Below are 24507 nucleotides of genomic sequence, written 5' to 3' on the forward strand. Positions count from 1 at the left end.
AAAAAAAAAAAAAAAAAAAAAACACTACTAGCCTTTGTGCTATAAACACTGCCGAGGGTAAACAAAGGTATTATTTATTATTATTTATTATATGTGCGTATCCAATATTCCTAGTGTATAATGATCAAAATAATGTTGAAAATGAACGTTGCTCATTTTCAGATCTCAATATCAGCCTTAATGATGGCGAAAATACCACAATTGTCTGTCCTATGTTCGGGCTAAATGAGAAATATCATACGGTGATTGAGATCCGGTCAGTGTTTTACGGAAATGGCAGCTGCACGTCAAACAACAGAAGCAAGATTGCTGTCATGAAACGATGCCAGGGAAGACGACAGTGTTATCTGGAAGCTTCTGCAGATATTTTCAACGATTCATGTCCTGAGATTAAGAAACCACTTAACGTCACTTACAGATGTCAGTCAAGTGAGTGCGGATAGGTCGGTAGTTGTAGGTAAAGTCTTTATACGAGACAAGTGGTCCAGCAGGCCGGCGCTTACTCCTGTTTCTACAGCATGAAGCGACTAGGAGTATTTCTAATCCCCCCCTGGATGGCATGCTAGTCCATCGTAAGTAGTGTGAAACCTTGGTGCCGACTGGCTCATAGCTGCTGGGGCTTATCCCGGTTTCTGTAGCACTGAGGTGGCTAGGAGTATTTTTACTCCCCCCTGGACAGGATGCTAGGCCATCGCAGGTCACTCCCCCGCAATTTGTTAGGTTTCCCCAACAATTCTCCGGTAACCATTTATACTCCTGGGGGGAAAGAGGCACTGTGAGAGTCAAGTGTCTTGCTCAAGAACACAACACAGTGTCTCCGGCGAGGGCTCGAACCCGGACCGCTCGATCCGGGGACGAGCGCACTAACCATGAGGCCACCGCGCCTCCACCGTAAGCTGTAAGCCTCCACCGTAGGTCCATCGTAAGCCTGATTGAAATGCAAAGTGTCTGTAAATGTCCCTTATTCTCGATCATTTCAGTCTCATCTCCGATCGATCCCGATACTGAGTTACAACTCTCTACACACCAACTCGAGTTCGCTTTTTATGTTTTCCCTAGACGGGTGCGAGTTATCGAGAGTCAACATAAGTATTGATTATTTTAACCTGAAAAAAATCAGGGCTCCAACGGGATTCGAACCCGTGACCTCCGCAATACCGCCCTGATTTTTTTCAGGCTTCTTCTTTCCAATTGCTTAAATTGGGAAATATACTGCGATGATCTTTCTTCAATTTCATCTACAACCGCAGTTTATATATGAATTATTTCATATAAACTTCACATCATTTCACTCCTCACGGGAAGATATGAACTCAATTAAGTGGCCTCGCTCCCAATGTGTGGCTTCATAGCTCAGTTGGTAGAGCATCGCACCGGTATCGCGAAGGTCACGGGTTCGAATCCCGTTGAAGCCCTGAATTTTTTCAGGCTTCTTCTTTCCAATTGCTTAAATTGGGAAATATACTGCGATGATCATTCTTCAATTTCATTTATAAATAATGTTATGATTTCTACCTTCTTTCCCAAGTTTATCATATGAGCCAGTTCGAGGACTGGACATTGATACCACGTGATCTGCATTGCTATGACGACATGGTGATTGTCACCCATGCTGTTTCCTGGCAGAGAGACGGAGAATGTGCTGGTAATTCCAAAGCAATGAAGATAATTCAGAGTTTATGCGACGGCAGGAACTCTTGTTATATCGATCACAGCAAATCCATATTAGGAGGTTCTTGTTGGTCGAAATTTGAATTTACAATGTATTACAGCTGCCAGACAGGTAAGATATAACTAGATATTTAGTATTGGGTAATCAATATCAACCCTTCGCTGGGCTTTGATCCGGGGCTTTGATTTTCACAGAAAACTTAGATTAAAGGAGAAATTTAATGAAAGATACCAGGCACACAGTTGCAACTGTTTGTAACTGGGGGAAATTGAAGAGGAACTTGTCGAATTTACGATTGCAATTACGAATGAATTTACAAACGTTCAGTAGGGCTACCAGTATGACAAAGATTGCCACACAATCACACACAACTCCCAATGTTGATATTGCAACATACATCGTCTAAAGCGGTTTTTCAGCCATTCTATCTCACATATAACGTGATTTGAGCATATATACGATTTTTCATTAAGCAAGGAAAAGGGTGCATTTTCAAGCGTTTATATAATCTGCTTTGCAGTCGTGTACAATTATCAACTAAGTTCCTCGGGACCATACTGCGCGAATATCGCTCCTTGGTCTTCTTCTTCTGACCGAACACAGCGATCATCAAATTGTAAAATGCGAATTTTTAAGATCCCCCAAGTTTTTATATTTCTCGGATATTACACTCCAAATTATATACTCTCTCACAACTCACCTTTCTCTACTGTAAGTCGTCAGTAGTGATATGAGTTTCAACGGACACTTAACACCTGTTCACACCGATGGCACTTAGATTAATTACCTATACTGATCTGAATCAACAAGGTCGATTTGCGTCACATTAGGAGAGTGAATCTAGCTGAAAATACGACTCCTCTGTTCCCCTGTGCAATTAATACTGTCCAAACATCGCCCCAACAACAACAACAACAACAACAACAACAACAAAAACAGCTAGCTTTATTTTCATGACCATAAATACATACAATATTGAAGAAGCTTTTGTAAACTAAAACTAAAACTAAGACAGTAATGATTTTCCTGAACATCTGATAAGGTTATGATATAGCGATCAAATCGGTTTGATTTGAAAGTAGAATACTCTACGAGTGCGGCCAGTGCAGTTTGTTTATAAAATATATGACTGTATGGATGGACTGATATTGGCTGCCACGCGCGGCTCATACGGCTAACATGCGATCTCGTCCCTGCCTTGAATTGTCAAGTGGATCTGAACTTTAGAATAATGGTCTGTATAACTGCATTACTATTTATTCCTTTCATAAAACAACTCCCAAAGCATATGGAGGACTAGACACAGAGTGGTCTTCTTGGAGTAACTGCACCGAATGTGGACACACACCTGTCAAGACAAGAATCAAGACATGTCTCAGTCCTGTCACTAAAACCAGTGGAGCCCACTGTCCTTTGATTCAGCAAATTGCTCCTTGCAACTACCCATGCCCAGGTAAGCTTAGTAAACAGTTGTGCATTTCCGCTCGGTTCTTTGCTGCTCACTGCACTGGCAAGATCCAGCAAGTTCCAAAGACCGCTCCACGGTTGCATCTTGGCTTCCGGACTCTAGTATCATGCATGTTGTTGCCTCGTTAGGTCTCACTCTACGTAGTATCAGCCTTGTTTTATTAATTAACGAGCCACAAATTTAGCCGTTAGGTACGAAAATTGGAAAATTTTAACTGTTAGCCGTAAAAAGCCAAAATTGTAAGGGGCCACCCCATTCAGACCCATATTCCGAGTTGTCTCTTATCCGTAACTACATATTGTATTTATTGTTTTCACAGTCATTGGGTTATCTTTTGTCAGCAACAATTTTTCCGTGGTTCTGGGTCAAAACTTGTCTGTTTCGTGGAAATTGAGTCTCGGGACAAACTCGACCGTGGTCATCAACTGGGGAGATGACATTGGGAACGAAACCGTATCTCAGAATATTTTGGCAAACGCTACAACCCCGTTTTTCCTTACAAACGAGCATAATTACACATCAGAAGGTGACTATGCAGTCAAAGTCTACGCTTTTAATTTCTTCAGTAACCAGACAATTTGGAAAATGGCACATGTCCAAGTAAAACTCTCTGGGCTAAACTTCACGGCGCCTAGTGCTGTAGTAACAAATACATCATCTCGTTTCAACATTTCATTGGATGTCATATCCCTTAGTGCACCTAACATTTCCTTTCTTTTCGGAGATGGGTCGGCTATCAGTTCGACTAGCTTCGAGGCAAACTATTCCTACCCTCAAGCTGGCCTGTTCCCTGCTAAAGTGATCGTTGCAAACAAGGTGAGCATGCTAACATCAACCCGCCAGGTAATTGTGCAAGATCTTGTGGAAGGGTTTAGGGTTGATCGAGATGTTTACTTTGTGTCAGTCGGAGAAAGAGCACGGTTTTTATTCTCTATAGCCCAGGGAACGAACGTATCAGTAAAGGCGACGTATGATGAGTGCAAACTCCCATTCTTGACCACCTGGTTGAGCGGACCAAGCAACTTGGACAGTTTGCTGACTTGTGTTTTTGACACTGTTGGAGTTTGCAATGGCCTGTTTTACGCCTCTAACGCTGTCAGTCAAGCTAACGCGTCAACTTTGATCATAAGTGAAGTTGCCATACATGGATTCAACGTGACAATCCAGTGTCTTAGTGTATACCCGTCGTGTTTCCAAGAGGATCGAATATTATTTTTCCTGAGCCTTACAAACGGAACTCTCCCCAAGTTTGTGTTTAACATGGGCGATGGGCACACAATAACGACGACAAACAGAATCTTTAATTATTCATTTTCAAGTAATGGGTCCTTTGACGTCAATATCAGCGCATACAATAACGTCAGCAGCGAAAGTGTTCTCCATAGAGTGGCCGTTTTGAGGCTTGTGCCTTTAGTCGGAGTTGAGGTCGCCTGCAACAAAACTGTTGGCCTGTCTGACATGACTGTGTGCTCTTTAGCTGTTCAGCAAGGTACAGCCTTCCAGTGCTGGTTAAATCTTGATGGTAGAGAACAGAGCAAAGTATTTTTTATGTATTCTAACTTGACATCGTCCTGGACTTATAAGTATACGTGGTATGGATCTTACACGGTCACGTTTACATGCAACAACACCATCAGTTCAAGCAGCGCTAAGTATACAACGAAGGTTGTACCAAGGACACTTGAGATGAGCATAAACCACAACGGCCCAGTTATGGTCAAGAATGTCCTGACGCTGAACCTCACAGCGGGTGAAACAGGATATCCTTCCTGTTTTACTTTAGATCTTGGAAATAGCCAAAAGGTCTCTTTTGGACCGCTGAACTGCACGCCAAATGATGGTGAAAATTACATCGAAAATTCATCATTTACCTATCCGTCCGTGCTATATAACTACAGTTATAGTACCGCTGGGGTCTACAATATAACTTGGAGTGGTCAGAATGGATTCGAATGTGTGTCAGTAAACACCACTGTGGTAGTAACAGAGCTACCTTGTCGTACGCCTGATGTGACTCTGTCGAACATTGCAAGCAATCCACTTACACCAACTGGAATTATACGCTCTAAAGAAGTCACTATTCGTTCTCGGTACCACATCGATTGCGAAGGGGCGACAGGAGCGACTCTTCAATGGGAAATATCTAAAAACGAAACGGGGGAGGGATTTGTGCTGCAGAATACCAAGGTGACAGCAACGTCGCACCTCATTTTACTGTCCAATGAACTAGAGTATGGATTATATCTTATCAAACTTACGCTCACATTAGTCAACGCCTTTAGTATCAAGGGTATTGCTGAAGGATACGTTAGAGTCACAACCTCCGATCTGATCATTGACATGCAGGAAGGCTCCGCCAACGAAAGGATGTATTCACGACCAGTGGTTATCAACGCAGCTGGTTCACGGGACCCTGATACCTTAGATAGAAGTGGCTTGGAATTTAAATGGTACTGCTATAATATAACTGACAGGTTTACAGACTTCAGTACCTCAAAAACACCTCTTTCCACTTTATTGGATGTCCTCGTTGAGAATCCATTGCCAGATGGCTGTTTCAATCAAAACGGAACATTACCAATGAATTCCTCACATATATCTCTTCCTCGACAAAAGATAATCAAGAACGGAATTTATGTAATTAAATTAGTGTTGGTGTCCGGTAACAGAGAGGCCACAAAATCAACAGTTATCCAAATGAAAGACGCGGAAATATCTCATTTCCATATAAGGTTTGCTTTTACATATTGTAATGTAATACAGATTCGATACAACGTTTTATCTGATTGGCTATCAAAGTAACTGCTGATACCCGGTTTATCTATTCATCGCACTACTGTGTCTCCCAGCCAGCCAGAGGAAGACAAAAGTAACTCGAGCAATGACCATGTTTGGATGCCGAAAACTAATGCCTGATTTTCTCTTTGAGACATGCCTGCAGAGAATCATGGTAGTTGTATTAATCATCTTGGACTGCACTGCTGCATTGTTTTGATGGACACAAGTACCCTGATTCCCTGCAAACGTGTCTCATAGAGAGAATTAGCCATTGTATCCTAAAGAGAACTAATTGGAAACAGCAGTTTTCATTTTTCAAAGCCACCAGTGACACAGTGTGTGACTTCTAGCCTCTAGCCTAGTGATTCCTCGAACTGATTATCTTAAGAGATGTTTTTCGTACAGCGGAGTTCAGGTGTGAAACAACTTACCTATAGACCTAAGACAAGCATCTTCACTGACCGATTTCAAATCAAAATTAAGTCGCCACAGTTTTAAGTAATATCTTAATTTTATGCAAATGTTTAGACACTGCCTCCATGAAAAGCAGTTTTTAATTGACTGATGGAAAAACCGTGTATAAATAAAGTTATCTTATCTTATCTCTCTTGTTTCAATTATGATGAGACAAACGTTTTGTATTTCAGGTGCAAAGTGAACTGCAAACACATGGTTCTCACTACTGATATCCTGTCCGTCACAAGTCGATGTGTCTCTAATGAGTGTTCAAAAACAAACTCAACGTCGTCATTTTCTTGGGAACTTTTCTACAGGAACGTTAACGAGACGGGTCTGTTAAACTGGATCGAAGTAGATGATCTGGAGAGCATTGCACTATCAAACACAAGCTCAAAGAATCTTGTGCTGAAAGCTAATCTACTAAAGCCAGAGATGTCCTACGTAATACGACTCCGGTACAGATCATTCCCTAATGAAGGTCTCACCGAATACAGCTTTACTACTAGTCGTCCTCCACACGGAGGGAACTGTTCCGTGGGTCCTTCCGAAGGTAAAGCTTATGAAACCATGTTCACGTTTGGATGTTCTGGGTGGAAGAGCAAGCATTTGCCTCTTCTTTACGTGTTCTCTTACTATGATCCATACACGCAACTAAAGCCATTGCTTTTTAGAGCAGAGGAAGAACAGTTCTCAGTCAAACTGGCTCCAGGAGAACCAATTGACAAGAACTTCGAGCTTACGGTCTTTTTCAGCATTATCGATTCTCTTGGAGAGCGCATAGCGGATCAGAGATCAATTAAGGTAAAAACACATTATGCAAGAAGTATCGGTGCAAGTGTTTCCATTTAAATGGTTGCTTAACGTTTTCATTTGTAAATTTATTTTAAAAACCCATTGTAGCTACACTTAAATCAATCCAGTACGGAAGTAAGAAGTGTTTTCTAGCCAAAACTTATCGAAAAGACTGATGACAGTTTTAACCCCATTCAGTTCGGAAGCGCCTTTGAGGCCCTTGCCAACTTTCAACCCTTGTAGCTTTATAACCTTGAAGTAACATTTTCCATATGGACCTCACGCTAGTTAAATAACATATTTATCTCTCCTTGCAGGTACTTCCGCGCAATTTTGTCCAGTCAGAACTCGATGACTTGGTTTTGAACTACAACAGCAAACTTGATTTTTACATAAACATCGGAGACATCGATTCAGTTTCTGAATTGGTCAGCGGTGTACTCTCCAACCTTAACTATGAGGCAACACACTTAGGGAATGATTCAAGCGTTTACGAATTGCAGAAGGAGGTGAGGTCTGTATTTATACCTAATCGTAGCTTTTTGATACGCTTCGGCGGCATATCGGGCGAGTTTGATCGAACCATGGTTCGTATTCGAGCCAAAATACCCCTGGCGAGACCAAACGAGCCTGATACGCCTCCGAACTGTACTAAAAACGGTACGATTAGTTATTTACCGTACCCAAATTCGGCCAAGTGACCATGATATCGTAGCCATATCAGATCAGTGCTTGACGTGGCATTTCATTGGTTAATTTCGAATATGGGAGCGAATATGCAGAGAAACGTGCACACAATTGCCATTCCAAGAATTTTGGATAGAGCGTCGAGTTTCTAAAAACAAGCAATAAAAAAAACCAAAAAATCAAAATAATAAACAAACAAACAAAGAAGGGCAAAGAAGCACTCTGCATTTTTTTCCTCGACAACAAGTCGAAACTAGTTCAGCGCCGGATCAAACCTAGTCTCCTCCGCAGCCGTTTTTTGGGATGTCACGCAACGCTCCCCCCAAAGCGTGACATCCCAAAAAACGGCTGCGGAGGAGACTAGATCAAACCATAACAAAGTAAAGATCTCAATATCATGGGTGATATCAAATTTTACTGCCCAACCTTTTTTTCCTACAGGTCCGCTATACCGTCATGGAAAAGATCTCCAGAATTCCGATCTCAACCCTGACAGAAGTCAATCAAGTTTCAACCATGATAGCGGCAGCTGCAGAGGTCAAGGAGCAAGTTAACTCAACAGCTCAGGTACAAATCTATAACAGTCATTGGGCATTTCGGGTTTAAGTAATCTGCTAACTGATGCGATTCTTCATTACGATCTTTGTAGCACGTGTTTAGCGTCACGATGGGTTGTTCTGACTTATTTAGTTACAGGGATGTGAATGGTTAATAAGACGTGCATACGACAGGCAAAACTTAGAACTAACTGACGGCCGTTGCAGTCTCATGTACGAAGGGTGATGATCAGGATAAAAGATTAAAGAGCGTCAAAGCCGGCCCGGCTTCTGAAACAGAGAATGCCGAAAGTTGTTTTGCTGGCTTCTAATCTTACTCTATTGCTTTTCGTGACAGCAAATAGCCACTGACAAAATTTCAAGCATGATCACTCTTCTGGTGAACAAATCGCAAGACGACATTGGTGTGTCTGTTGTCACCGAAGGAGCAGTGAATCTTGTTAGTGCTGTGTTCAACATCTTAATGTCAGCGTCATATAACGCCGATTTCCGTCGAAAGGATGCCACGAATGATGCCGATCAAGAAAAGGTGTGTTTCTTTTTATGTGAGAATAAATATTTGGTGTGGTCATTTACCATGATTCCACGTGCGCTGAAGAGCAATACTTGACTTCACTGTCCAAGATTTGAAAACAGCTTAAATCTTTAAAAGCACATAACTGCTGTTGTGGATAAAGAGAAGACGTTTGCCTGTAGAATATTAGGCTTTAATCACCAAATCTCTTACTACAGAAAACATGGCGGCCAACTGCAACCACGGGGATTTCAGGCTCATATAATAAAGTGAAGTCACACTACATATACAAGACAACGAATTATAATGTAACACAATACGTCACGCAACACTCGCAGTGTTTAAGTGTCTAGTTTCTAGCGTAATTCGCAATGTCATTTACACCACAACAGCTTTACTCTATGCTAAAAAAAAATAACAGCACTGACGTTCTGATCAGTATTCATGCAGAAAATCTCTCATTCTTATTCTCTACAACCGTAGGGGAGCAGGGATGGCGCAGTGGTGAGAGCACTCGCCTCCCACCAATGTGGCCCGGGTTCGATTCCCGGATCCGACGCCATAAGTGGGTTGAGTTTGTGTTGGTTCTCTTCTCTGCTTCGAGGGTTTTTCTCCGGGTTCTCCGGTTTTCCCCCGTCAGCAAAAACCAACATACAGCTGATTCCAGCTGGCTGTAAGCTGTGCTCCAAGGTCGCACATGGACCGTATAGCGGCTGCCAGAGGCGCCAATGTATGCTTTCAGTTCGACCTTGTTGAGCTGCGTCGTTGCTGTACTTTGCGACGGCGATTAGCCGCGACAATTATTATTATTATTATTATTATTATTATTATAGGGTTGGTGCAAGCAAAATGTTCTAACAGCGTTTTCCGTTCACTTTTTCGCCATTAGAGTAAGGAAATAGCTTACCGAAACATGGACAATTTTGACAGAGTCGCCGAGGCTATATTCAACAAGCAGTTGCCCGGGCAAAATGACATCGAAATTCAAACCAAGTCCGCTATACTGACCTGCAGAAGAGCTAGGGGCACCGCTATTGTCGACAAACCCCTCAGGGCAGGAAATGCAAGTGTAAAGTTTCCAGATATCGCGGATGTACTCGGAAATAGGGCAGTGGATGTTCAGGTATACGAGTATTAAGTTTTGGGGTAATTTCATTATTATTTTCATTCCCTGTATTTGATTGCTGTTGTGGCTGCAGTTCAGCCAGATTGTGTATCCACGGACATTCTTCAAGTGCTAGGTAACCGCTCACTAGTCGTGCTTTCCGTCATTTTGTGTTTTCGCATCGCGTGGTGCTTAGATATAAACAAAATCGTTTTCCATCGGATCGTATCATGTGTTACCGAAGACCTAAATGGTGAGAAACAGTTTTTTGTACCTTTTGCGAATTGTTGTGAGTCTTTTTCTTGGCGATGTGTTAGTATTTAAGTTTATTTCTTTTCATTTTTGTCATCCAGATTGTTATCTCGGGTAAACCGTACATTCGTGTAATTCAGTGTTAAGGAAGCAAATTGTGCCGAGCAGTACTCGCTACCTGTGAATAAACGTCGTTTTGGGTTTGAAACTCTTCTGGTAAAGTTACCCAGAAACAGCCACATCTGTTCTCAGCCAAAGGTTATCTTGGCAAGCGTTTGAGAATGTTTCTGGGCGTTTGCTTCATTGATAACAGTACGATATTAATAGTTCTTTCTACGGTTACCTGAGTAGTATTTAATCCGGTAAATGTACATGTAGGCCATCTAAATACTGCAGTAAGGAGGGTCATAATCAAGATCGCATTGAGTCTTTTTTCACGTACGCCCAACGAGCTGGCGTAATGGCCGCAATAACGAGATCGCCTTTAAACGGGGTCTGGGCATCACTTTTGAGACTTTTCTTGGTTGAAGGAGCAAAATCTTGTCTTTCTTTTCTTGTTTTAGTTGCTGTACATCCCAACAAACCCTTTCACCTGGGACAAGTCAAGCGAGTTAGTAACAACGTCCATCCTAGATGTCAAAGTGATAGCGTCACTTGGCCTAACCCGCCAAGTTATAAACATTTCCAATCTAGCAGAGGAAATCGATCTAGAGATTCCTTTCGAACCATTAACCCCTTTGTCAGCATCAGAAGTATTCTTTAAGCAAAGAGACAATGAGAGTATACAGTACCACATTTCTGAAGTGGATACGACCAATGGCGCAATGGAATTCTATGTGAAATCACTTGGAGAGCAAGAACAAATGACAATTTTAGTAAAGTACGGAGCAAAACCTACAATCTTGGAGTACGACCTGCAGGCAAAATTACCCAACTTTTCGAGCTGCTCTTCTGAACACGACAACTGTACGGAGAATCCTTACGGCATTTTCCTGCCAAGCACATACTTGAATAAAGAGGGTACGTATTACATAGGTGTGAAATACGAAGCTGGAAGTCAGCGCGACGTTCATAGCCGAGAAAGGAGGGATTGTGGGAAAGGAGGGCGTATCAAAAGGTCACTAAACTGCATTGAATACAAAGATCCACCTCCTACTCAACCTCCGAATGGAAAGTTCGCTCCAAACCAAGAAGGCTATGACAAGTCCAAACACAGCAACTACACAATGGAGTCGTTGGGCCTGGGATGCAACTATTGGAATCCTTCTAGTAACCAGTTCTCCGGGGGTGGATGCAGGGTAAGGGGGAAATATTAACTTTAATGTTTGTCACATTTTTAGATGAAGAAGGTTATTTCTGCTTGGTTACATATGCCAAGTTTAATTTTGTATATGACACCAGAAAATCAGACAGGAACACACCAGGCCAAAGAAGACAAGACCAGAAAACCTAATCCAGACCAGACCAAACGAAAACCCCTCCCACACCAGGCCAGACCTAGACCATACCATATCTTACCTCTCAAGGTTTTGCTTTGTTTTACCCTCTGACAGTTGAAATTTCTCTTTCCTTTTTAGACTGGCCGCCGACGTACCCTATCACGAACCTTGAGCTGTCGTTGCAAGCATTTAACCTCGTTCGGCGGAGGCCTCCTTGTGAAGCCAAACCCAATCGACTTCGATAAAGTGTGGATTGCCTTTGATGATATTCATAACAATATGGCTGTACTGGCTACAATGATCAGTATATTCTTGTTATATCTTCTGGTCATAATATGGGCACGGAGAGCTGACATAAGAGATCGTGATTCCCAGGTGATGACCAATGAATGTCAAGTATTTACAGCTGGGGGACATACAGGGCCGTTAAATGTTCTTACATGTGCTTTTCAGAATCAACTGGCTTTCCGTCCAAACGAAGCTATTTATTTATTTATCTATTTATTTATTTATTTATTTATTCTTTTATGTTATTTTCTCACTTCTGACCCCAAACTAACAGTGTTTATTTTCTTTGGAAAAGAGAGGAAGTGATGGGATCTGTTAAATTGAAGGAGGGTATTTGCATTACTAAGAAATGATTTCTGGTTCAGCGAAACAACTAGTGTTTAAATAGTAATGATCAATGAAAGTATTTCCCTGTACAGTCAATGAATTTACTTTCTGTCTATCAATTATACTTCTCTAGAAAGGAATTATCGTCATCGGGAAGCCGTGGAACCATAATGCTTATGAAGTTACGATATGTACCAGTAAGGGAAGAAATTCAGGAACCACAGCTCGAGTTGCCTTCATCATTGTTGGAGAAAACGGGTCTAGCGGTGTAATTCCATTGAGCAAGCTCACCAAAGTGAAGTTTAGCAGAGGTTCTGTTGTCACCTGCACTATGTACCTTCCAAGCTCGCTAGGCCAGTTGCTATATCTCCATATTTGGCATGACAACGCGGGCGATGATCCCTCTTGGAACCTCGATCACGTGGTTGTCCGGGACACTCTGAGTGACGAAAGGTGGAGTTTTATGTGCGGAGAGTGGCTGGCAGTTGAAAATGATGATGGGAAGACGGAAAAAGTAATCTACGTTGCAAACGTAGGCGAAATGTCTAATTACAAGCATCTGTTTTTGTCAAATAGTGCAAATGGTCTTTATGACGAGCATCTCTGGATTTCAGTAGCCGCCAAACCACCGGCGAGCAGCTTTACTCGTGTGCAGCGGGCTTCGTGCTGTTTGTCGATTCTGTTCAGCACAATGATCGCAAACGCCATGTTTTATGATAACGGGAAAGCTGACACTTCTCCTGTATTTTATCTCGGTCCTATAAAGATCAGCATGCGTCAACTGATGATAGGGATCCAGAGCAGCTTGATCATATTTCCCATCAACCTGGGCATAACTCAACTGTTTCGTAAATCATCCACAACGACTATCCCTGTAGTCGAGGAGAAATCCAAAGCTACGCCACCTACCAAAACTACGCTGCCTAAGTCAGAATTAACGATCTTTAATCGACGATTCGGACGGAGGCCATCGTCGCGTAAGTACCTGCCTTTGCCATACCAACTACATATCACAAACAGTATGTCTACCATCATCTCTGGTTCTGAGAGCACTTTCAACTTCAAGACAGATGACTCTATAATAACCAAGGAAAAAAGGAAAAGATATTTCTGCCGCTTTTTATACTACCTGGCTTGGATATTGTGTTTCGTGTCGGTATTTGTCTCAACGTTCTTCACCTTGATGTATTCCCTCGAGTGGGGGAGTGAGCGATCACAACAGTGGCTTTTGTCATTCTTTGTGTCTTTCATTCAAGATGCCGCGATCTCTCAGCCTGTAAAAGTTGCCCTATTTTCAGCGTTGCTTGCTTTTCTCGTAAAATTTTCCATGGAGCAAAGAGAAAAGCACCGTCGAGTTAAGGCACGGAAAATGAAGACAGATGATGATGATGATGGAAGTGCGTACTCGACCGAGGTTCAGCTAGGTGATGAGGTTGCAGGGGACGATTCTCTACCATTGCAGAAAAATGTGTTACAGAAGGCGAAGATGAAAAGAATGAAAGAGATTAAGTCGTCCGAAGTCATGACAGACGTGTTGTTCTATTCTCTGTTTCTTCTTCTTTTACTCATAGTGGCTTATGGGCACCGTGATCCAATCGCGTATGAGATGACCAATCACTTGGAGAATATATTCCATGTATCGGTGAGTTGTTTTTGCGCGTTCCTAAATTACACTTCGTGCGGAAAGTGAACAACACGAAGTGGGGCGTAGCTGAATGATATTCTGTATTTTGATTTTTTATCCATCAAAAATGACTAGTTGTTCGCCTGGTGAGATTGAAGTTTCGACAACCTGAGCGGAAATCATCTTCAACTACCCTCGCCTGGAAATTACTCCAGACGAACTACTGATACTCCTGGGTTCAAACCAGTGTTCAAATAAATTATTTTCAGAGTATATTATTTTGCTTTACTTTCAAACTACAAATACTTTGGATGTTTATTTATGTTTCTGTTCTCTTTTCAGGCTCAACATTTTGCCGGCATTTGGGACTGGGTTCGCGAAGGCATCATTCCAGCTGTTTTTGTCGGTCCATGGTATAACGGAATGCCTGCTGCGGACTCAGAAAATGGACTCTTGATTGATAGGAGTTCAGCTCTGGTTGGCATGGTTCGTCTTAGACAGCTAAGAGTTTTGAATGGTAAGAAAGAGAGCACATTATAACTATGTGAGTGAACTTTTATTGACCAGATCCTTGGCCCATTGCAAATCGCAGCAAACTAGGGTGGTCGAAAGGGAAATGGGGAAAATCCACCCACATTGTAGGTTCCACTTCTTCACTGACTCTGTCTGTCTGTCTGTCGACTGACTGTCTGTCCCTCTGACTGTCTGTCCCTCTGTCATTCTGTCTGTCTGTCTGTATTTATATACTCATTTGTCTACTTTTCTGGCGCTGTGTCTATATCGGCCAGTAAACGTTTCCACGTCATCACAAATCCATCATTTCGTCGCTCTGTAAATGAACATTATTTTTAAATGTTTCGCGTTTCATCTTGTTTGCGAATTAAATTTTACATTTGGACTCACATAAGCAAACCTTTTGCCTTTTACTGTAATTACAAATCTCGCAGAATGTCGCAAATCTTGTTTTTGCGAGTCTTTCACCATTTTGGACTCTGCCGCCACAAAGTTTCAAGTAAAAATTAAAGAAGCTACGTGTATCAGTTCGGAGAAGCCTGCTTTAAATCAGCAAATTCGTCATGTTAATTTGTCTCTTTCATTTTAATTTTTCTGCGCGTTTTTCTCTGCATTTGCCTGTTGTTCTTTTGGTTTCAGTTCCAATTTCAATTTTGTTCTTGTTATGTAAGTTATTCTGGGTAACACTTATTGAGCAACTTGTCTATTTAAAATCACTCTAGTTGTAACTGACGATGACAGAAGTTACTGTCGAAACATGTATTCAAAACTGAAAAGCGTGGTGCTTTTTTTTAAAATTCTCCCAGAGTATCTACTTAACACAAAATTAAATTAACGTAAATCGTTTTACCTTGCAGACACGTGTAGTAATATTCCATTTATACGATATTTAGCCAGAGGTTGTTATGGCCTGTACAGCTTTCAAGACGAAGACAAAAGCCTCTATAAACCTGAATGGGTCCCTGTTCCTCCTAATATACCAATTGGAAACATATCATATGACATGTGCCCCAGGCCATGGCGTTACCATACAGCTACGGAGCTCAAAGGCGTTCCGCTGTGGGGTACGACAACTGTATACTCAGGGGGAGGATACGTGGCAGAACTTGGTTACTACTCCGCTAAGTCGCAAGAAGTGATCGATGAACTGGCCCATTACGAATGGATTGATCGACGCACGCGCGGTGTGTTTGTAGAGTTCACTGTTTACAACGCCCAAGTAAACTTGTTCAGTGTTATATCACTACTGGTGGAGGCCATGCCAACTGGCGGAGTGGAGACATTCCGTAGAATTGACACCATACGCGTTTACAGATACGTAGGAGAGCTCGCTAACGTCGCACTAGCCGCGGAGCTTATAATTGCTTTGGTCATATTGTTCTTACTTTACAAGGTTATCAAGTGTATGTACCATCAGAGGCTGGCATTCTTCAGGAAATTTTGGAATTTGGTAGATCTTTTGCAGGTCCTTTTCGCACTCGTGTCTATTGCTTTGTACTTTGTCAAGATGATAAGTATTAACGCAACTATGAAAGACTTGAGCGATAACCCCTTCCTTTTTGTCAGCTTTTCGATGCTGCTCACGTGGAACGAAATTGACACCTACATGATCGCGTTTGTGGTGTTCCTTACAACGATCAAGTTCCTGTACTTGTTGAGATACAACAGCCACATCAAACTTTTAAATCAAACGTTTTCTAACATGCGACAGGAAATAATTCTCTTCATGGTTCAATTTCTGTTCTGGTTTCTCCCTTTTGTGATCATGTCTCACATATCATTCGGAGCTCATTTACAAGATTTCATTTCGCTTCCATCGGCATTTCAAGCCATGCTCAATGCACTCCTCGGTGCTTCCTATTTTCATGATTTGGAACAGGTTGACCGTGTTATTGGCCCCGCTTTATTTTTCTGTTACAGCATTCTCATGGAACTCATACTTCTCAACATGTTCGTTTCAATCATAAACGCAGCTTTTGGGAGTAGAGAAGTCCATCTTAAACCTTCGGAAACGGATCCAGAACTTATAGAGTTCATAATGAAACGGTTGAAAGCAATCTTGGGCGTGAATTTACTCTCTTCGAGCGTGGGCCCTGAGCAGAAATGGTTCGTGGATGATTCGAGTGACGATGAAAATGGCTACAGGATCATAAATGCAAAAAACCGTTATAATGTGTTGAACAGAAAGCTAGCTATCTTGCAGAGCAAATTCAGGGATGTCTCAATCTTAGAAGAGGAAGAAGAAGACGAAGATGTTTTGCTGGAGATGATGCTGAGGAAACACGAACAAGACAGTTTAGCGTCTTCACGAAGTGAGTGCTCAGGAACAACAGAAACTTCATTTTAAAAATACCCTAGTCTACATGGAACATTAAGAATGTTTCTTAGTTTGAACTTCGTAGTCTCCGTTAAGTTAAAGGTCCTAAACGACCTATGGACCAAACTTTAAACGACAAAAAAAGAGGGAAGTTCTCAAAGTACTCCCGGTAGCTTTAAAAAAACCGAGACTTCAGTCTACACTGAACATTAGGAATGTTAATTTTAGTTTGAACTTCGTTGTCTACGTTAAGTCGAAGGTTATAAACGACCTATGGGCCAAGTAAAACCAGTTTTATATCTACATAGCGGAAATTAAAAGGGAAAAAGTGATTGTAATTACTGGTGAGATTATTTTGATACGCAATTATATCCATTTATATTGCTTTATTAGGGACGAAAATAAATCACTATTATATATTTCACAATTGTGCTGGAGTGATTGCAGCTTTCGCGTAGAGCAAACCTCTTAGAACTGCTAATAGATCCTGAACTTCCCAGTCCCAGCCCTTCTTTGGTGGTTTCCGTCCATTGTCTTTCAAGAAAATCCGCAAAAATCTTGCAAAAAAAGAAAAATCCGCCAACGTTTTCCCTGTCACTCTAGGGATCCGCCCCCTTCCCTTTTTCTCGCGCCTCCTGTACGGACTCGTGACTCCCGCGCACTTTCCTTCGTTTTCCCACACATTTGGTGTAACATTTTTTTGTTGATACGCTAATACAGATGATTTTGACGATAAGTCACGCAGACAATAAATTGTACATCTGCATGATAAGGCAATGTAAAACTTTATGTTAGTTCATTTTGTTCAATGGTCAAGGTCATGTCCACACTTTGTACCCGAGCTCGGTGTCCGAGGACGATTCTAGCAGGAAACTAATGTGAACACACATCTTAATCGAAGTATTCACACCAGAATTCGGCCACAGTGCCCGAGCCGGGCACAAGGTCTTGACCTTGTACTCGGACACTAAGAGGTACTTGGTACTTGGAGTACCTATCGTTTGAACGTAACACTATTATTGTGCCACGTGGTATTATTAAATACTATCCACATGATATTCCACTCGGCTGCTGAGGTGTTTTTTGATGGAGGAGAAATTTTAATGTGTCTTGACATAAACCTGGGTGAGGTCAACAAAGGGTCATCGGTATTCAGAATGTTCCATCTTATCACTCCTTGATATCGAAGTGATTGTAAATGCGCGCTTGCGTTGTCGCGAGTTGGGTTTGTTCATAGACTTGGCTAATGAGGTGCTGTTTACTGGTCGTTACAGGGAACCCGGGGGAGTGCTTCTAACACTTGTGCTGGTGAGACCAATTCCAATGCCGTCATTATGTATAAAGTAGCTCTGACAAGCTCAGTTGAATTACAACTACCGATAGGGGACAAACTTTAGTTAACTGTTTTTGATTACGAGTATGTTCGGTCAAAAAGTAATAATCAACAAGATAGATATTTCTCAGTATATATTTTATTCGGAAATTGCTATATGATATAAAATATATAAGTTTATAAATAAATCTCTTCACGCTGCTTCTTGCTTACAATTGCAATGTTTTTTTTTACTAATGCGGGTAAGCTAATACTTTTTACAGCACACGAAAGGCGCAAGGATGGTGGCTTAATCTACTTATAGTAATATTTTATTAGAAATCGATCAAACCAAGTTTAAAAACTTCGTCGTAAATGAGTCTGTCGGTTTAGTTCACCGATTTGTAGTAGTCTTTGAATATATGGTGTTACTGAAGCAACATTTTAAATTTTTCACGCACTTGAGAGTGTCTAATGAGGCATTGATTTAAGAAAACAAAGTTCATTTATGAAATCTCGGTTGTCCAAAACGGCACGATATTGTGTTCTTGAAGTTACGTCATCAAAGACTGTTAATAATTATTTTTCATCGAAGTCTCGGTCCATATCCGCCACAACTTCTTTGGGTTCATGGTTGGTGTAGTTCACAGGTCTCTAAGATCGACTTTCTCGACCTCATAATGATTTCCCAGTGTGATACCTTTCCAGCCACTCCTTCACTCCTTTCATGTCGTAACCCATAGGTCCTGGCCCACCTTCGTAAACAACCCTTCCGTTCTGGACGATGTGAAAGCGGATGGGAAGAGCACCGTAAGCGAAGTTTGCTGCGTCAAGCATTGTATCCACCACCACCGGACATCCGGGAATTTTTCGGGCCACCTCACACGCGGCGCGACATCTTTCGGCTTGTGTTCTGTGCGTTCTGATTTCGTAGTTGTCCTATAAAAAGACGTGCATGTAAAAGGTAACTTAATAAAAGCGTTAAAATGTTTTGTTGTCTCGAATGTATGGTGGGAGAAGGATCACTTCAGAGGTCCAGAGTCGATACTGGTGCAGCCATTTCGGGCTTGCAAAGACCAATAGGAATAGACAGATCTTTTTGCTGTAATATAAGCTACTTGGTGTCTGAAAAGTTGTACTGGTGACAGCTAAAAGGTACTGAACGCTTATATTCTTGAAGAGGAAAGTTGTTCTATTGCTTCTTAGCCTCCTAAATGCGAAGTTGACATTGATTCGTACGGCAAAAATTAATTTCTGGGTTTTGTACATGTCCTAATTTCATAAAAATTCATAAAATATTGACTCACTTTTAACGCCCATCCGTCTGATGGGTGTGCTTCTTCGATGTAAACAACGCAAAACTCAGCGACGTGGCTGAAGTGATTGGCCATTTTCAGAAATTCATCTAACTGGCTCATGAATATTGGGCAGGTACAGCTGCCAAAGTTTAAAACAAGAGGCCGTCCAGATTGGGACATCTGTAATAAAGGAAAACAGTGTTTGCCAGTCAGTGACACCACTGGGCTGTTTGGCGCTTCGGAATCTTGCTTCATCTTCTTGTTCAGGTCTAAAGCCACGCTATGCCATACGTTCTGGAGCATTTGATCAGTGAATAAAGAGTCCCAATACGAGGTCACCGGCAACTTTACTTTGGTAACGGCATCAAAAGCTCCGATGATAAATTTCCGAAAAGCAGGCACCGATTTCAGCAAAGAGCCAATTGAAAAAAACAGCAGTAGCATGCTGTAAGCTGTGAACATTTGGACGGCTTGGACAGTCTGGACAAACATGTTGACTTCACTCTGTCCGGGTGCAGAATGAGTGTCTTAACAACCCTCCAGATGTTTTCTAATCATAAAAAATGATGTTAATATGTGGTTCGTGCCTGATCTTCCCACTGGATACACAAAAACAATAGATTGCTCAATTCTCTTTAAATCCGCCTGAGTTACATTCTTGCTTGATTGATTATCGCATACAATCAATATATCGGTACAATAAAGCCTACCATTGAATTTTGCAGGAAATACCGATCCCAGACACACATATTTGGACGCCTTCAGCGCATTTCCAGATTTCAACAATTAACACCCTGTCTCTATCACAAGACAGGCTTCCTCGTCTATTTTAAAACTTGAAAAACATGCTATCGTGGCTAAATCAGAATTAAGCAAATAGACTCTTTTGTCTTCTGCACGATAATATTATCAAACGCGCGCCAAAATAACAGGCAATGTGTTTTAATGGTGTTCTTAAAACATTTCCAGCTATTTAGCCTTAGAATATGAAGGGTCCTCCACGTTAGGTGCTTGTTTGAAAGACTGGTTTCTGTCCATAATTTTTTGAGGTATAAAACTGTTCGTGTTGATGAAATAGATTGTGTGCACACTATGTAAGAGCTCACATCGTCCACAATACTCAAAGGATTTAAGAATGTAATGCGACTAAATGTTCTTTGGAAATTATTCCTTGGGGACAATTTTGGCTGGTTTTGAAAAAGCACGTCCAAAAACTCGCAAATAAGTAAAAAAAAAAAAAAAATGCCTGGACATGATCCAGGTGGTTGTTTTTCTGGGTAGAAAGCTGAGGTCAATTTTTGTTTGAATTTTTTCAGTATTTGTTTTTCAAGTCTCATTGATATTCCTGTTACCATGGTGTTAAAACGATGTTTTTTCTTTACTAAACCGTGTCTTCTTGTGACACCTAGAGAGTTCGTGATACTATGTAAACACTGCAGACAGGCAGGAGGTAATGAGGGTTGCCGGAGTCATCCCATCACGTACATCTTTAAACGAGCGAAGGGGATCTTAGACATGTCCTTAGCTGAATTCTAGTACCGTATAAATGTAATTGTACACGAATATTGCACCCGGCAATCTTACACAAACAAGCCTCCCAGTTACAGAATTATATTTGAAGGCAATTTTCAACTGGTACTAACTAGGAATGATTTATAAACAGAAACTGTATATTGTAAGCACGTAAATCCGTCCAATTTCTCTTCCGTTTCGACAAAAATGAGTCATGGAGGTGCAATCACAAAAATGTTGAATTAGCATTTTGTGATGATGCGATTTTCTATTTTGAGTTCTTCGGTTAGATCACTACGTAATTGTTTACGAAGTCGAGTCTCGCAGGGAGCCCCAAACAGGTTTATTTGACGGGCACAGTATGACTCTGAGGCCGTGTTTGTGTGCCTTTTCCCGGAAATCTCGATATTTAAGCCTTAAAGCTTAGAAGCCAAACCATCGTGTGGTTCATAAGCGCCACATTTCGTGTCGTTGTCTTGAAAACATAGCCTGATTTCGTGGCTCTGTAGGTGCTCATGACGTCAATGGAAGGGGCTTCGTGTACTAGGGAATCACTGAACAAAGAATCATCCTTGTATTTAAAAAACTACAAAACAGAGAGGCACGCTACGCTGGAAAAAAAGCTCATGCAACGCAGTGGAAGTCATGGTTTTAATAACTTGGGGGTAAAGATCTGTAAAGATTTCAATGCCAGGTTGATTCAGTCTGCCATGTCAACAAGCTAGCGCGGATTAGCTGCTTTGTTCTCATGATGGTTCAAAACAAATTTTAGTGAGTAGTTTCTGAGAATAAGGCACTTGATCATGGTATTGTGATGAACCGAATTCTCCCAAGTCATATGATACAGAATGTTATAAGGTAAGAAGGGAGGATTTGGTTTCTGAAGAATGCAATAGTTTGGTCCGTTTATGATAACCATTTACACGAGTGGTCGTGTTGACCAGATGAAGAAATTATTCATTTTGAACCTCTCGTAAATGAGTTGATCATATAGCCGGGTTACTCAAGTTCATTAACTCGATTTTCTTTGCATAAAACCTCCCAATAACCAATACGCAAATTATGACAACAATACTGAATAAGTCTCATTCAAAATCACGGTACGCTGACGCATTTAACGGCCTTGAATTACAGTTGAACCCGCTGTCTATATCTCAAGGAAAACGAAAAATCGTTGGAAATAGTAAATGAATGAAAAAGAATATCCACGGGAAATTATTTGATTTCGAGATGGAGTGGGTTAGAGTAATCGACTTATCAGTTATAAAAAGAGATGGAGCTCGAGGTTTAACTGTATATTGGTGACTTAAGATGACAAGGCAGAAGAGAAGCGGGCAAAAGGCGCCGACCGACGCTAAAAAGAAGCAGATAATAAAGATTAAGTTTGCGTAGCAAGAGTTCCTGTACGAACGTAAAAGCTTTTTCCACATTCCGACCGCGCGCCCCATAACTCTCATGCACGTCGATGTTTTTGCTGTCGCCCCAATTTTTCTCGCCATCAGCAAGCTAGAAAGGTTTTGGTCGTATATGGAATAGGCCAATGAAGATTGAAAGGCGGCTAACCGGCTCAACAAGGTTGAAGTCCTGAATGCAGAAAATGGAACACTGAATCTAGGCTAAAGGGGCAAATTCCATCTTCAGTATTCTTTACATCTTACTTCTCGCAAATTGAATTACCCTCGCCCGTGATGGGCTCTTGCATTGGCCCAAATCAACTGAAAAAGTTTGTACAACACTTCTAATCGAAAACAGTTCCTATTGCTACACTTTAGTTGAATGAGCCAAGATGTTTTATTTGAGAAGCGGCTGGTTCCGAAAAGAAAACGGCCTTACTGAGTACTTTTTGTGTTGAGTGCCCAAAACAAAGCAATTACATTGGCCAATCACGATTAACGTAAACAGGACAATGGACAAATTAGAAGACGAAGCAAGAACATGTCACCAGAGCGAGACGCGGGTAAATGCGCGTGACCAAGTCGTTATTGTTTTTTTTTTTCCGCATTTGATTGGTTGAGCCGATGGTACCACAAGGGACACACAATCTAAAGAACCAATCAAAACTCATAGTAAGAGCATGTAGCTGAAGTGAAGCGAGGAGAAACGTGAGCGCGCGGCTTGCAATTGGGTTTGGTTTTACTTCAGACTGGATCAGAAAGTGGCGTTAGCTTTTATACCAATCACGTTGCGTAACATGTGAAACCAGATACTTTACCAGACCCAAGTAAAGAAAAAAACAGAGTAAAGCAAAAAAAAAAAAAGCAATTGGGGCTTACTTTCTATAGTATCTAATTACGTTTTTTTTTATTGAATAGGGGCTTGTTAGTGTAATGGCGGCAAATGGACGTTACGGCGGCGTCTATGAAGCGGGAACAGGCCCTTTTGTACGTAGGCATGGGACGCATGTTGGAGGAACAGTAAGCAAGCTGGTGCACACGAAGCGGATTGAGACATTAAAATGTGTTGTACATGTATTGGATACAGTTTGCATGAACGGTGCTCATGATTCGAAAACGGGACTATGACACAAGGAAAACTGTCGCTGCAACATGTCCCTGCTTCGTGTTCTCGCCACATGTCTCCTAGTGTGTGCCGACCTTCAGACATGGCAAAAGATAACGTAATTTGTCGTTGGCCAAGTTTGCGTCTGTGCTTCTGAATTAGGATTTTTTTTTTATTGAATAGTGGCTTGTTAGTGTAATGGCGGCAAATGGACGTGTACTTTAAGGTCGGCACACACTAGGGGATACGTTACGGCGGCGTCTATGAAGCGGAACAAGCCCTTTTGTGTGTAGACAAAGGACGCATGTTGCAGGAGCAGTACGCAAACTGGTGCATTATGCTGGCATTAAAATGTGTTGTAGCGGATACAGTTTGCAAGGGCAGTGCGCACTATGCGACATTGAAAATTGAGGTCATTTTGTCCCTGCTTCAGTGACCATCGAATTCAAACCAGCTGAATTTCATGCAACATGTCGCGGGTAACAGATTGTTCTCGAAAACGAGACTGTGACACGAGGAAAACTGTTGCTGCAGCATGTCCCTGCTTCGTGTTCTCGCCACATGTCCCTTAGTGTGTGCCGACCTGCATGGCACAAGATAATGTAATTTGTCGTTAGCCAAGTTTCCGTGTGTGCTTCTGAATAGGATTACGACACTTGTCTCGCTTTGGAAAAATAATCCCACAGCTCCTAATTATTTAAAAAATGACTCTAAAATGCCTGCACGTTCTCGCCAGTAAGAGTACAAAGTCTCACCAGAGCGATCACGTCCTCTAGTCCTTTTTATTCATCTTGTACCTATTAAATATTCATAGCTGTCTTAGTCGCAGGCTTTATATTGCTGTTGTTTCACGCTCGGCTGGGCTGTAATACTTTAAAGATTATTTGTGATTTTATGGGATTATAATCATCACGAATTCAGTTGTTCAGATTATTTGTTTTATCTCTTAAATATGAATTAAACGTTTCGTCATACAAATGGTCCTCTAATCAAACAAGGCATAACTGCAGGCCGTTGTAAGGCTTCACAGCCAAACCACAAAATTGTTGTTTCCTTATATTTTAGGAACTTGAAAGAAGACCAAAACTTCTGCG

The 24507-nt window shown here is 41.5% G+C and overlaps 2 protein-coding genes across 7 annotated transcripts in view; one reads left to right on the plus strand and one right to left on the minus strand.

Annotated features, from left to right (window-relative positions):
• Positions 1-18410, plus strand: part of LOC145466762 (polycystin family receptor for egg jelly-like) — a 41794-nt gene extending 23384 nt beyond the window's left edge. For all 6 annotated transcript variants that reach the window (XM_081450475.1, XM_081450476.1, XM_081450472.1 and 3 more), the window contains 14 exons: positions 163-429; positions 1529-1783; positions 2958-3125; positions 3460-5872; positions 6566-7178; positions 7487-7678; positions 8298-8423; positions 8751-8942; positions 9817-10050; positions 10848-11582; positions 11862-12098; positions 12472-13980; positions 14305-14479; positions 15333-18410. In XM_081450475.1, coding sequence (XP_081306601.1) covers positions 163-429; positions 1529-1783; positions 2958-3125; positions 3460-5872; positions 6566-7178; positions 7487-7678; positions 8298-8423; positions 8751-8942; positions 9817-10050; positions 10848-11582; positions 11862-12098; positions 12472-13980; positions 14305-14479; positions 15333-16822 — 8606 coding nt within the window. In that variant the 3' untranslated portion in view covers positions 16823-18410. The remainder of the gene's footprint in view (positions 1-162; positions 430-1528; positions 1784-2957; positions 3126-3459; positions 5873-6565; positions 7179-7486; positions 7679-8297; positions 8424-8750; positions 8943-9816; positions 10051-10847; positions 11583-11861; positions 12099-12471; positions 13981-14304; positions 14480-15332) is intronic.
• On the minus strand, positions 18406-20102 carry LOC145465012 (type I iodothyronine deiodinase-like). The gene is made up of 2 exons (XM_081448827.1): positions 19412-20102; positions 18406-19043 (listed from the first exon to the last, which is right to left on the minus strand). The coding sequence occupies exons 1-2, from the start codon at positions 19892-19894 to the stop codon at positions 18780-18782; spliced, it is 747 nt and encodes a 248-aa protein (XP_081304953.1). The 5' UTR covers positions 19895-20102; the 3' UTR covers positions 18406-18779.
• Between the last annotated feature and the right edge of the window lie 4405 nt (positions 20103-24507).

This window comes from Orbicella franksi, chromosome 13 (genome assembly GCF_964199315.1).
Source record: "Orbicella franksi chromosome 13, jaOrbFran1.1, whole genome shotgun sequence".
Classification (NCBI taxonomy): domain Eukaryota; kingdom Metazoa; phylum Cnidaria; class Anthozoa; order Scleractinia; family Merulinidae; genus Orbicella; species Orbicella franksi.